At 35.5% G+C, this 15,111-nt stretch overlaps 1 protein-coding gene across 5 annotated transcripts in view; it reads left to right on the top strand.

Moving 5' to 3' along the window:
* Positions 1-15,111, top strand: part of CRYBG3 (crystallin beta-gamma domain containing 3) — a 131,622-nt gene that overhangs the window by 73,822 nt on the left and 42,689 nt on the right. For all 5 annotated transcript variants that reach the window (XM_024244479.3, XM_054551208.2, XM_024244480.3 and 2 more), the window contains 5 exons: positions 2,966-3,102; positions 4,656-4,770; positions 5,669-5,704; positions 9,172-9,305; positions 12,256-12,382. In XM_024244479.3, the coding sequence (XP_024100247.3) occupies positions 2,966-3,102; positions 4,656-4,770; positions 5,669-5,704; positions 9,172-9,305; positions 12,256-12,382 (549 nt within the window). The remainder of the gene's footprint in view (positions 1-2,965; positions 3,103-4,655; positions 4,771-5,668; positions 5,705-9,171; positions 9,306-12,255; positions 12,383-15,111) is intronic.

The raw sequence follows: 15,111 nt of genomic DNA, 5'->3' as shown, positions 1-15,111 counted from the left end.
TGCAGTGTTAGTTCATGTATCTCGCACAGGTTAACAGCTTTTAGTGAGGAAGGAAAATAAAACTATTGAGCATTGAATGGAAGAGGCATAAGCCTTGTTTAAATATTTTACAAAGTAATAACTAGGCATCAAACTGCTTCCTTTTTCCAACGTTGTCAGAATTCTTCCTGTTGATGCTTCACGTTCATGGTGGTTGTTTCCATGACGGATTCACTTCTCCCTATTCTATGCCAACTTTATCTTGTTGAATCATCTTTATATTAGTTGTTACACTGGTGTAGTCAAGACTTTAACGTCCTTTAAAGATAGTTATTTCATGATGTCTTCACTTTAGAGTACACCACCCAAACATTGTTTGTACAACACAATGCAGAGGAAATTTGTTTGTGTGAGACAGTTAGTTACGTATTTTGTTACTGTAACGCAGATCCCTGGGGGGACATTAATATGGAAATGTTTGAAATAATGTTACTAGAACTCTATTATTAATAGCATACAAAAGAGCCTTGAGGATTGACAGGTATAACGAATACCCTCAGTAATCAGTAATTGTAGATTCCAGTTAAGGGTTGTCTTTGTCCCCAGGGAAAATAATTGGGGGTGAAGGTAGTAGTGTGGTGAATCTTGATTCAAGTGCTTTCGTTTATAAAATTAGAATAAATGAATATTGCAAATTACTATGTTTACTGTGTATTTTTTTTTTAAAGATATGACATCTTATGGAAAGATCTGTTGTTAGATGCAGGACTGAGGTATCTTATGTAAGGTAGAGACAAATATATTTTCTTACTGTGTTTGTTAACTGTGATTTTGTTAACTATAACTGTAAAACTGTCTTCATTCTTACTAATTGCCATAATAGTATATTTGCACCAATATATTTGCAAAGTGTAGCAGGACTACGAAAGTATACAAGGAAGCCATATAAACTTAAATTGTTTATTGTTTCTAGGTTACTTTAAAGTGCCCTTCAGTTGCTGGTGTTTGACTTTCTTTGTCCATCAAGAATTACACATATGTTTTGCAAAGCATGCTAGTTCTGTGAATAGCCACCGTGAAGATAGAACTTAACAGTGAAATCTTTTTCAATCAACTAGAGCAAAAATTAGGTTTCTAGTGAAGATAACAGCAAACATATGCCTTCTCATTTTTGTTTATTTTCATTTTTTAGTGATTACACTTTTGCTATTATACTGTTTCCATCTGTGTTGTTGTAGACTTGAATGCTTCTTAGCTTTTCCCTTTTAGAGTACACCACCCAAACATTGTTTGTACAACACAATGTAGAGGAAATTTGTTTGTGTGAGACAGTTAGTTATGTATTTTGTTACTGTAACTCAGATCCCTGGGGGGACATTAATATGGAAGTATTTGAAATAATGTTACTAGAACTCTATTATTAATAGCATACAAAAGAGCCTTGAGGATTGACAGGTGACTGTTCTAAAAATTTCTGCTTATTTTTGAAATGAAACTTTAGAACGAAGTATACTTTTATACTTTAAAGGATGTTTTAGATTATGCTTCTTTAGTATTTTGCATTTTAGAACCAATTTTCTGAAAATGAGATGCATAAACTTGCTTGCTTTTGTATATTAATAAGAATGATTGAGAATTCAGTTGGGGAAAAGTTGAAAAATCAGAATATTATACTTTCAGAATTGCAAAACTTAAATAGCATTGTTCAGTCTCTTATAAATGCCACCTCTGTTATTACATTTACCTATTTTATTAAAGCATATGCATTTGAATCTCACAGTGTCATAGGGGATAATTACTAAAACTTGAGTTGTATCGAGTTCTATCATTAAATACTCATGAGTATTGAGATAGTGTGTTAAGACGGAAGTGTATCTGTAATTTCAGAGAAGGGAAAAAATAATTGTAATTTTGATTCCCTAAGAAGGGATGAGGTCTTTTTTTGAGTTAGAACTTGACTATTAGAAGAGATTTTTGAAAGTAAGTATACAAAGAATTATTTCTTTAGTTGAGATAGGGGAAACATCTGCAAAGCCTACAAAGGCTGGAGTAGAAGTGGAGATAGCATGAAGACCAATATGATTGCAGAGTTGTAGGAAGTTAGTGTGGATCACTAGTTTGGTGTCCTATTATAGAAAGACAAACAGAAACATGAATTTGATGTGCTTGGGTCTGAAGCCAATGAGTTTCTTGAGGAAAGTGATGTTCTAACAAGTTCAGCTGTCTAAAGAGTAGTAGCTAGTGCTTGACTAGTGGTTGTAAGTAGGCCTGTAATCAAAGTTTGGGCCTAACCAAAGGCTGTGACAGTGGAAACATGTAAGAAGAGATATGCACGAGGGAAATTTTTAAGGAAGGTCTCACAGGACAATGGGTGCATAATTTTTTTAAGACTGTGATGGAGTAAAGGGTCAATTTCATAATGCTTTTCTTCTTCAAACCTACTGTGCTAGGAAATGGAGTCCTGCAGGGAGGAAAACAGATTTCCTTAACCCTCACCTCTAATGACTATTTCTTTTGTCAATGTAAATTAGATAAACACTGAAGAGGGTACTGCTTCTCTACTTGTTTTTTTATATCCCCGATGAGATCAGCTTTTATTTAACTCTCTTCCTCCCTTATGGTTTTATTATACTGCTAAGAAGGAAGGCTTACAGACATTTGGCACCCAAATAGTTTGGTAACTCTGAAATCTGAACTCAATTTGGTAACTCTAAGCATTGCTTAATGAAACGAATCTTTAAAAAACAAAGCAGAAACATTGGGACAATAATTTTTCCATAAAACTTATAATTTTTATGTCATTAACAACTTTTTAGGAAAACTTATTTTTTTTAAAAAAAAGGGTGAGGAGAAACAATATTTCCTTTATGTTTTCTTTGTGAAGAAATTCAACTTGATAATAAGAACAGTGTAACTGTATGTCCAGGACATTGAGACTAGACTGTGTGACTCTAGTTGATTTCAAAGCCAAACTATTTTTTTTCAGGACTGCAGCATTCCAGAGATAGAGCTTTTCCCACAATCTGACCCAGCCTGTTGTCCCGTCTGCATACAGAGAGCAGTCCCCAATTTGGAAGAACTGAATATCTCCAAATCTATGTCCTTCACTGTGAAGTCAGGAGTGTACGTATCAGTTCCTTTTTATTATAGTGATTGATGGCCACCAATTTCATATTTCAACAGATGACGTGCATATTTCTAAAGTTTCTAGCTAATGTTTATACTCTCAGTCACCCAAGAAAGACTGCAGGGGTTAAAAGATTCTTTGGATCTAATTAGAGCTTTGATATATGACTCACAGGAGCAGGTATAGAATTCTGAGATGTGGTTCTTGATATATGGATCTATTGTCAACAAATTTTGTGATTGAGAAATAAAAGCATGTCCCTGGCCTAAAATTTTGGAGCCTGAACTATTTCTAGAGTGTCTAAGTTCTAATAGTCACTGACTGCCTCTGTGGTATCAGGCACACATGGCTTTTTTGTTTATGACTCCTCTGTTCCTGAAAGGCAGATGGTGTTACTCTCATATTATATATGAGTGATTTGTCCCAGGCTACTAGCTGGTAAGCATGGATTTGACACTAGGCCTCTCTGGTTCTAGAGGTATCTGTTAGGACTATGGGTCTAAGTTCAGTCTTAGTTCATTCCCAGATTGACTTGACTCCAAACCCGTGGATATCTGGCTCAACATGAAACCCTCTGCTCCCTCACTGTTTTTGTTTACTCTGATGATGGTTGGTATACAATTTTGGGGTCACTGTAGGACAACTTTTTTGTATCCCCCACATGTGAATTAGAACTCGTGGGCAGGCCGGCCATGTGTGGTGGCTCACGCCTGTAATCCCAACACTTTGGGAGGCCAAGGCGGGTGGATCACCTGAGGTCAGGAGTTCGAGACCAGCCTGACCAACATGGAGAAACCCCATCTCTACTAAAAAAATACAAAAAAATTAGCTGGGCATGGTGGCTCATGCCTGTAATCCCAGCTACTAGGGAGGCTGAGGCAGGAGAATCGCTTGAACCCAGAAGGCAGGGGTTGTGGTGAGCTGAGATTGCACCATTGCACTCCAGCCTGGGCAACAAGAGCAAAACTCTGTCTCAAGAAAAAACAACAAAAACAAAAAATAACTCTTGGGTAGGCCAGTAATTGACTGTGTCCATGAGGAATGTCTGTAATTATCAAGCTTAGCTGGAAGATGGGTCTTTTGGGAATCCGATTGCAAATACTGTTCCTTAGGCAGCCAATAGAACTGATATTGATTCTAAAAATGTGGCTCAAAATGTAAAACACCTTGTGGAATCCCTACCTCTGATTGTTCCAGTTTAAAAAAGAATGGAATATAGTGAAATTGATTTTGATTTTCTAATTATTTCCCACTTGAATTAAAGGTGCCACATGTTTTAGGTATCGGAAAAATAAAAGTAATGCCTAATGATTGGAAAACATATTAGACTTATTATAGGACAGATAGCTTATTATAGGATGGATAATGTGTGAATGTAAGTAACATGATAACTATTATTGTTATATAATGTCTGGCTCTCCCTTTGAGTGTGTTTTACTAGTGTAATTCTGTGATGGAGGATTTTGTTTTTTTATTCTGGTAGCCCTTTTTACTTACAGAACCAGACTAAAGCAGTACTATTATACTTTAACTATCTATTTTTATATAGTTGGCTTGCCTACCCAGATATTAATTTTAAGGGACAAGCTACAGTTCTGGAGGAAGACCATGGGCTCTTTGAGATTTCTACAGCAGAAATGAAATCATTACATCCGCTTCAAATGGTAAGCAAATTTAAAAAGAAGCATTCCTTTTCCCAAGTACCCATGAATCCAAAATTAAATAACCGTGATGGTTGCTCATGCATCTCAATCTCAAGTGAATATGTGTACTACTGAATTGGCAAACTATTGTACTGTAGTGCCTTCAGTATTTACAGTATTTCTTTTTTGTTACAAACATTTACTTGAGTGGCAAACTGTTCAATTAAACATTGGCTATGTGATAAACCATTTTTGGTTAGTCCATGCCCTTTAGAAACATAGCCACTAGGACAAACTAAAACATTTTAAGAAATATCACAACGTGGAGTAGCACTTGAAACAAAAAAAACTACAGAATTGGGGTTTTTGTAAGGAAAGAGTTGCTTTTTATGCTGTACAACTTTGAGGTCACAAAGACAGTACATGTGATAAAAAGTGTTGGTAGAACTTGGAAGGTTAGTGTGGTTAGCTCAGTGCTCTAATTTAGAAAGCCCAAATAATTGTAGGGAAGACCTTTGGATTAGCTGGCTAAGAAATCTACTCTGCTGAATGAGATTTCTGAGTTTACTAGCAATACCACTTTTCTTTTTGGGACACTCTGAAGTGGGATTAAATCTTAATTGGTCATGTGTACTCAAGGACTAAAGCTCAGTTTCCTTCCTCCTAGTAGTTGTAATCTGGAAAGTGTATCCTTAAGATTTCTTGCCCCACCTACATTGACGAGGAACACTATAACTTGGTTTTGGCTACTATAGAGTTCTGTACTTAAAGTTTAAAATTTAGGACAATTTAAATTTGACTGGTGTGTAATCTTGACTGATTAGATTTTTATGTAACCTACATATATCACTTTCAGATATTACATTCAAATATTTTAAATATTTACCTGTCTAATATTAAACTCTCTTGTCATCTTAAGGGTGGACTGAAAGTGGAAATGCCCATGAACTTAAAGGTAAGTCTTGAACTGATTTTTGTAGCAGGCTAAAGAGTCTCAGGATTAATATTTATTCCAATAATTTTGAATCATTGGAATAAAAAGTACTTCCACATATGATTATACTTAGCTAATGGATTTTGGGGAGGTGGGAAGTGAATGCACAAAATGTTTGATGAGGGCCCACCCTATGGCTGTGAATGGAGAGTGGGATCAGTCTGCAAAGATGGAGATCTGTACCAGTAAATCAGTCAGACTCACTACATTTCTGCTACAGGGTGGAAAGGTGACAGGTTTGATTTTTGTTTTGAGGGAGGGGACTTGAGATAGCAGCTAGTTATTAAAGTGGAGATATCTAGCAGGTATTTGGGAGTGATGCTCAGGAAGGTGATCAAGGCTGATCAAAAGGAAGTGTAGGTAGCTCTTATCAGGTAGATGGCAGTTTGTAAGTATGAGTATCCAAAGGGAAGAGTAGAGGCAAGGCAATGAAAACAGGTAGCAGTGGTGCCAGGATCAAGCAAATTCAGGGAAAGAAAGGAGGAAACAGAATTACAAGTATGTTTAGAGAGAGAGAGAAGGCAAACCAGTACAGTGATAAAAGATGCAAACAGGCCTGCCTGTAATTAGGTTACAGCACCTCCAGAGGCAGGTATGGAAGCAGGGATTCATTTGTCTTCCTCTTCTCTAAAACAAGACACAACTCCTTCAACTCTCCCATTTCTGGGCTTTCTAATTTATGGAACTGACTTCCATTCTCTCAGCCATATAGATGTAGTCTTTTAAAACTTCTGTATCTGAGTGTGTCTAATATACTTTTGACTGTATGTTGGAATTATACATATTGGAATTTTTAAAAATGCTTGAGCCTGGGCTGCCCTCCCAGAGATACTATATTAGTTTGGGCCGTGGTCAACAATTTCCAAAGAGTCCTAGGTGATTCTGTTTGCAGTCAAGATGTAAAAGATGTACATTAGCTGTGATGCTGTCTGAATGCCTTCTGTCTCAGTCTCCTAGTCTGGTCAATCAGGACTTCAGTTGTGACAGGCTGGATCTTCCTTGGACATTGGCAGTTTGACAGGTTGTAGGCGTATACGAATGGATTGGTAATCACAATTTATAAGTTGTTTGATATTAATTTGTGGCTTTCCCCATCAAATAATTTGTATTTCTTACTGAGTTTGAATGTGGTCAGCATATGTAACATGTATTAAACCCAAATAAAACTTTGTCATTTCAAATATAGTACCCTGTGCAAACCTAACATGGAAAAGTGCAGGATCAGTACTGTATATTGTTTCCCTAATGTTATGAGTTTTTAGTCATAAGGAAGCTATAACCTTTTTGATTTAGTGTTTTTAAGCATGGGGTTTATTTGACAAGATATTGAGTTGACACTTGTGCACAAATTATTCCATTACCCACAAATAGGACCAAGTGAGAGAATGTGGATAAATGCTGTTATCACTTCCTCATACTTAATGCAGCTGGTATTTGAGAAGTAAAAAAACAGCAAAATAGTAAAGGAGAAATACTATTCCAATCCAAATTTGAAGTAAATGCCAGAAATTTGTTGCCGACAATATGTATTGCATCCCCTCAATTTAAATCAAATATCCAATCTTTAGAAATAATATTTTTCAATAATTTCTTATTTTTTAGGAAGTTTTGTATTTAAATTCTAGAATTTGCATGTCTGTTTCTTCTCAATGAATAGTAGGCCGTAGAAGCAGTTAGCGTTGTAAGAAACAGTATGTATTTTTAAAGCCAATAGGTAATTTGTTATTATACCCTGGAATCTCAAGAGAGTTCTTTAGGGGAAGTTCAGTAAGTAGAAGGAAGGTCTATATTAAATTCCGAACACAGGGATATACTTATAAAGATAATTCAAGAATCAGTTAGTTATAAGGCAGTTTACCCTATGAGATGATCCTAGTATTTGGGTGACCAAAACAATGTAATCACCCTCAAGTATATTATTGTAATATGAGAGAAACTTATTATTAAATAAGATATTTTACCCTTATGATGATAAAGACTCACATATGCTTTGTGAATATCCAACGTTGTGCTATACTGTAAGTATACATGAGGGGACTTCAAAAAGTTCATGGAAAAAATGGAATTAAAATATAAAAACAACTATAGACATTATTTTTCATCATAAGCTTCGTCACTGTCAAGACACTTTCGTAAGCAGTCATACCAGCTATTTAGTCCATCCGTAAAGAACTGAGGGTCTTGCAAATTAACTATGTCAATGCAGTCTTTTTTATGTTATTAACTGAAGGAAAATGAGTTCCCTTTAGAGTTTTTGTTAAGATTAGGGGAAAAAAAGAAGCCAGAAGGAGGCAATTCAGGAGCGTAAGGTGGATGCCTAATGATTTCTCAGGGAGACTCTTGGGAAATTGCCCTTGTTTGAGGAGAGAAATTAATGGGAGCATTGCCGTGGTAGAGAATGACTTTCTGGTGAAGCTTCCCTGGGTGTTTTTCTGCTAAAGCTTTGGCTAACTTTTTCAAAACACTTTCATAATAAACAGATGTTGTTCTTTGGCCATCCAGAAAACCAACAAGCAAAATGCCTTGAACATCCCAAAAAACTGTTGCCACAATCCTTGCCATTAACTGGCCTGCTTTTGCTTTGACTGGACCACTTCCACCTTTTGGTAGCCATTGCTTTGATTGTGCTATGTTTTCAGGATCATACGGGTAAAGCCATGTTTCATCTCCTGTTATAATTCTTTGAAGAAATGCTTCAGGATCTTTATCCCATTTGTTTAAATCTTCAGTTGAAAGCTCTGCTCTTATCTGCAGCTGATCAGAGCATAACGGTCTTGGCACCTATAGAAAGAAAAGTTTGCTCAACTTTAATTTTTGAGTCGAAATTGTGCAGGCTGAACCAACTGAGGTATCTGTTGTGTTGGCTATTGTTTCTGCAGTTAATCATCAGTCCTTTTCAATTAGGGTGCAAACAAGATGAATTTTTTTCCTTTTAAATTGACGCGGATGGTCTGCCGATTCGTGCTTCATCTTCAACATCATATCGTCCCTTTTTAAATGAGTTACCTATGTGTAAACTGCTGATTTCCTTGGGGTATTGTCTCCATAAACGTTTTGTAAATCCTTAGTAATTTCACCATTCTCCTACCTAAGCTTCACCATAAATTTGTTTATTCTTGCATCATTTTTAGCAAAATTTGTGTTGCTCTGATAGGGGCTTTTTTCAAACTACTGTTTTGTTCTTAGTACCTTGAACTAGATCCTGTTCAGATGTGTTATAACAAGTTAGTAGGAGTTGATTTTGGTGCAAAAAATTTTGCAATCCCTGCATAGTTTTTTGTAATACACCTTTTCCATGAACTTTTTGAAGTCTCCTCATATTAATTAAAAAAAATAGATAGTAGTCCCTGTACATTTTGTGGTCTTTGGTGTCACTTAAGTAAATATGTATCTATACTAAAATATAAACATGTTAAATAATTTTTCAGGTTATTATTTATGAAAAACCTCACTTCCATGGACAGGCTAAAGAGTTTAGTGAACATATAGATTCTGTTCCTAATTTTTTGAAAAATAATGGAGATTTTCCCAGAATTGGATCAATTCGTGTCATTGGTGGAGTGTGAGTATCATATTTTTAATATTTGCACTAGTAGTCTGTTTTTGAAGGTCAGCACAAAAATGTGCTAAGCAAAGCAAAAATGATTTGTTTTTAATCTAAAAATATATATTCCTTCTGTAATATGGAAAGTAAAAATATTAGTTACTTATAGTTTTCTGTGGACTTTTGTTTGTATTAAAGATTTTGAGACATATTAAATGTAGAAAATAGTTTCTAAAACTGCAGCACCTTGTATTTCTGAACACAGGATAGACTATAAGAATTGCAAGATAAAATTAGGTTTTCACAAGTTATGAACGTGAATGAGAGCCCCAGTTTCTATCCACTATTCTGTTGATCATACTTGACTTATGTACCAAGGACCTTGCCAGTGAGCCTTCCCTTGTTAAAAAAGGATCTGGGTTGTGTGTTTCCAAAGTCAAGGATTTTTGACAGTGGTTGCCCCCCCGGGCTCTGAACTGCTTTTGAGGAAGCTCTCTAGGAACCTCTGGATATAAACCCAAGTGTAACCATCATTGCTACCATCTCAGTCTTAGTCAGCAGTTCCTGGGGCAGAAGCCCCCCAAATCTATGATGGGCCTGGGATGTACCTTTATATTCGTATCCTGGTAGGTGAAACAATGAAGAAGAAACTGTCCTTATTGTTTATTTAGCATTGTCAATGCAATGCTGGAATCCCTCTAGAAACATATTGTCTCTTTGTTGATACACTGGTTATTTTGGAACGTTAGTTTAAGTATCAGTATCTCTTGGTATTTGCATTAACATCATATAATTTTGCTAATAGCTACTCTAGTAAAAGATGCTACTAAAATATTTTATTCACAGAAGTTAAATCAATTGTTTAAGATCACTCAACAGTCTATATTTAGAGAACTAGACTTTGCAATTTCTGGCAGTAAATTAAGTAATAGCCATACTAGTCGCAATAAAAATGTAAGAGATTATATATGCTGGATATGTAGATATATCAATTATTAGTCTGACATATTAATCACTTACTTCCTTGTCCTTCAATTTTAAACATTTATTTGGGTCTTGAAGAACAAATATGGTTTGGATAAACACATTTTTATTGTGTTTATTTGTTATATTGTCTGGTTTGTGAACACACATGTTTCTTGTTAACCCTGCTATAAAATATTTTTGCCTTTTCCTCACTTTGAGATCTAAATGTTTTTCCTATTAACTAGATTGACTTAGGTTAAAACCAATTTTCTGCTGCATAGAAAATTATCTGCTAAAATTCTGTGTGATGTGCATTGTTATTCTCTAAGGTTTTTTTTAAATAGCTGTTTTGTAAAAATCCTAAGTAAACGTAACTTGTAATGCAGGATACAAACTTTCATTTGTCTATGACAACTGCAAGAGAAAGATGTGATGTCCCCATTTAAAGAGGAATAGCTGATTATTTTTTTCACAACTTCTACCATTTTTTAGTTTTGTTGTTTAATTGTATCTGTAGGTAGCATGGACTCCATCCCTGTACCATCTTGAGGAATCTGGGGAAAGTAAAACTAGTGTTTCTTAACTTTTCTCAGATAATACCTATCTTTAAATATACCAGATGGATATATAAATTGAATCTTAATCAAAACTTAGTCTATTAAGAAAAACTGAGTACATGATTATTGGACTGTCATATAATAAATTTGCGAATCTTAATCTATCCTTTAAGGTCTTTTATACCTTTTATTTCTTTTCCCATTCAGATATAAATAAAAGCGTGTTTTGAGTAGCCATACTTATATAAAATAAAGTTTAGAATTTAAAAGTTGTTTTGTGAAATTTATTTTCATATAATTGTTTAAGAATAAAATAATGTTGGTTCATTTACATATTACAGATATACTGAGATGTATAAATAGGTTTATAGGTTTATTCCAATTCATGTGGACCCTCTGCCCCACCATGATACCTATACTTACAGGAAGGGGAGAGGGAGTAACAATTAATGGCTGCTATTTTGTGCCCTATGAAAACAATTATTTGGAATATTTTCTATATCTTCACAACCACAGTAGGAGTGAAGAAAGAAAAAGCAGTAGTAGGCAGCCCTCCTAGGCTTTATTTTGTTAAGCTCCTGAATTTCAAAGTTCTCAACCCTGGAGCTCAGAAATAGTCATCCTTGGAATCTGCGCTATTGGAGGGCATCTCAGCCTATCTACGCAGTGTGGCTAAGGGCAGATTTGAGAAGGCCAACTTGTTTTATGAGCCATCTGTGCCCACATTGCATTATACTGTGGATTAGTTTATAAAAAGGTAAGTTTTATGGAGGAGCTTAATAACTCATGGTATTTATCAGTGTCTTGTACTGATAGTTTTAGATTAGAAATCAAGAAAGTAATGGGACCAACATTTGCCACCTGTAAGTATTTACAGATGTCCTTGTATACATGTAGGGCCCTGAAGCTAATAATAGCTCAGTCGAATTTCTTGGTTCCTCTTTGATAAACCATCTTGTATTTTGTTTTAGAACTGAAGCCTGGTGACAGATTCACTTTATTTAAACCCTGAATAAATGTTTCATGTAAAAATCATTTTGTCATTCCAGAATGGCTTAATTAGTAAAATAAAAATGACTATCTTTGGATCTCTATGTAAATTTGTATCCTTTCTCATTGGCTATATGCACTTTGTATTGTATTTACTTGACACATTGTTCTCTGACCACCTTGCGCTATAGTATCAAGTCACACCACAAACATTTAAAAAGTATTGCTCTGTTGCAGTTCTATAATTAACTTTTTGTTGGGAAAAGCCTCTAAATTATAAAAATTATTGATCTATGAAGCACACACCGTTTGTCTATATAAATGAAACAAAACTAATGTGTTGCTTTTTACAATATGGAGATGAACCACTGTGAGCTTTATCTTGATTGTCTCTGTTTTGCTTTCTTGACTACAGTTTTATTAATGGGTCATTTGGGTGTCCCCTGTATTTCTAGGTGGGTTGCCTATGAAAAAGAACATTTTAAAGGCCAGCAGTTTCTGCTTGAAGAAGGAGACTTTGAAGACAGTAATGCTTGTAGTGCATTAAGTGGCCCTATCTTGTCTTTCCGGTACTTACAAGCTGTGAGTTAGCTTCCTTATCCTTAATTTTCTACCTTTTAAAAAATCTGTTCACAAAAATTGGACATGACTCCTGATAGAATATGAGATTATAAAATATTTCTAACACCCAAGAGCATTAACCTCAACTGCTTATGCAACTTGCCTATTTTTCTTAACTGCCATGATTATTATGGAATTTTTAAAAAATTTTTCACCCATTGTTTCCATAATCATTTTTTGAGTACCTTCTTTGTTAGATGCCAGGAGTGGCCAGACTCAACCCCCACATTTATACAGCAGGCAGTCTGGTAAGGAAGATAGCACTTATATAAATGTTTGGTATTGCTTGGCTATGATTGTATTAAGTACAAAGTACTCAGGGTCCCCAGAAAAAGGTCAGTTGGTCAGTTATCTCCACTTGAATACAGAGGGCTTCATGGAAAAGATGACAGCTGGCTGAAATTTCAAGTTCAAAAAAGAGTTAACCAAGTGAACAAGTTTTAGAACAGGGTGAAGGAAAAAGGTAGGTGCCTGTTTAGCAAGAGATTAACACGTTAATGCGTAAAGTCAAGGTTATAACCCATTGATTCTCAGCTGGGGGTGATTTTACCCCTTAGGGGGCCTTTGGCAGTGTCTGGAGACATTTTGGATTGTCATATCTGGAGCAGTGGTGCTACTGACATCTATAGGGTAGAGGCAACAGTTGCTGCCAAACCCTTACAATGTGAAGGACAGCCCCCAACAACAAAGAATTACAGGGTCTCAAATATTAATAGTGCTGAGATTGAGAAACCCTCGTGTAAGCGAAATTTTGCCATGCTTAGGGAAATGTGGTTAAGTTGGGATGTTAGGGAGAACTTTGGAAAGATGAATCTAAAGCGAGATAATGAAGGGCCATATTGAGGAGTTCAGATTTTTTGTTTTTTTCTTGAGTTGACCATGAACTGTTGATGGATTTTAGGCTTAGTAAGCATGATTACATTAATTGCTTAGAAAGATCTTTCTGGTGACTGTACCAAATGAGTTGGAAACTAATTCTACCTGAAAGAAATATAAAACAGTCCACTGAAGATTAGGCACTGGGATCGCTTGAGCAATAGATAAATAATTTGTGAAATATTTAGTCTACAATTCTAATGCACAAGGGCCATGGGATTTTCTTTATTTAGCCATGTCTTACTTGATATCTAAAAGGTAAGCAAGACAAAGCAAGACAGAGCCTTCTTTATGCTTTAGATCATTGTGACCACGTACACTGAGGAAATCATGGGTCATTATTCAAAGCATCGTCCACCCAGTATTGAACAATTTAAAATTTTCTCCCAGCTTATTTAGAGAAAGTTGGGTGGGGCATTGCTAATGCTAGAAATGTTTAGCACTGAATTTGATGGTGTCTTCTAAAGATGACTTTAACTAAAGCAAGCATAACCAAAGACCAAACCCCAAGTCACTAGTTGAAATCCCCCAGTAGTAGAAAATGTGAAAAGTTATAAATATTGCAACTACATAGCTAAATAATTAGGAGATATTTGATATAGACAGAGGCTATAATACATATTAGAAAAAATAGCAGAAACAAACATGTTAATTACTACTGCAAACAAAAGTTTTGGGCATGTACAAAAATGATGACAGGTCTTTTTTTGTTGTTGTTGAGATGGAGTCTCGCTCTGTGGCCCACGCGGAGTGCAGTGGCACAATCTTGGCTCACTGCAAGCTCCACCTCCCGGGTTCACGCCATTCTCCTGCCTCAGCCTCCTGAGTAGCTGGGACTACAGGCACCCGCCACCACGCCTGGCTAATTTTTTGTATTTTTAGTAGAGATGGGGTTTCACTGTATTAGCTGGGATGGTCTGGATCTCCTGACCTCGTGATCCACCCGCTTCAGCCTCCCAAAGTGCTGGGATTACAGGCATGAGCCACTGCACCCGGCCATTTTTTTTAAAATAATATATAAGTAAAAATACCCTTCAAACAATACCTTCTCTTCTGTTCTCCTTAAATTAGATTTTTAAAAAATTAAAATATTAGTTGTTAGCTCATAGCTAAAGTTGTTATCTGTAATCCTCATAATAATCTTAACATTTATCAAGAACTTACTAATGGCTTTATATGCATATTTATACTAATCTTCACAAAGACTATGAATTGGAGACTCTTATGATTCCTATCTTGGAGATATAGAAACTGATTGTCTAAGAGGTTAAGTACTGTGCCCAAGTGTAGACCTGTGATTTGAGGGCAAGTCTGTCTTACTCTAGAGCCCGTGTGACATTATCCATTTTCCATTGCTCCAAAATGCTTAAACTTAAAAAGTACCTTAACAATAAAAAACTGGATTTCATTCAAAGACTTACTAGCATTTCATTTGTAGCTATAAATATAGGGTCACATTATAGACCGATATACATATATAATAAATATATGACTTTCAGACACTTTATCATTTACGTTTAAGTTCACTAAAATATTTTCAGATGAAATACACTAAAATATCTACCTGTATTTAGACAATATAAAATATATATGTACATATTGTGAAAATGCTTTAAAAACTTGCTTGTCAAATTATACTTAGAAAAATTGTATGTTCCCCAGACATAGCATTATTATTGGAAAGGAGTTCTTAAAGTTCTTGTAGTTGTGACAGCCCTCTATGAGTTAATAGGTAGAGTTGATGTGAGACATTGTTACCCTATACAGAGGCTCAGATGTCTCCAGCCTGGGGAAGAGTAAAGCACTGCATTTAA

Source organism: Pongo abelii, chromosome 2 (genome assembly GCF_028885655.2).
Source record: "Pongo abelii isolate AG06213 chromosome 2, NHGRI_mPonAbe1-v2.0_pri, whole genome shotgun sequence".
Classification (NCBI taxonomy): domain Eukaryota; kingdom Metazoa; phylum Chordata; class Mammalia; order Primates; family Hominidae; genus Pongo; species Pongo abelii.
The sequence above is the reverse complement of the archived record's forward strand: the minus strand, read 5'-3'. Positions and strand labels throughout refer to the sequence as shown.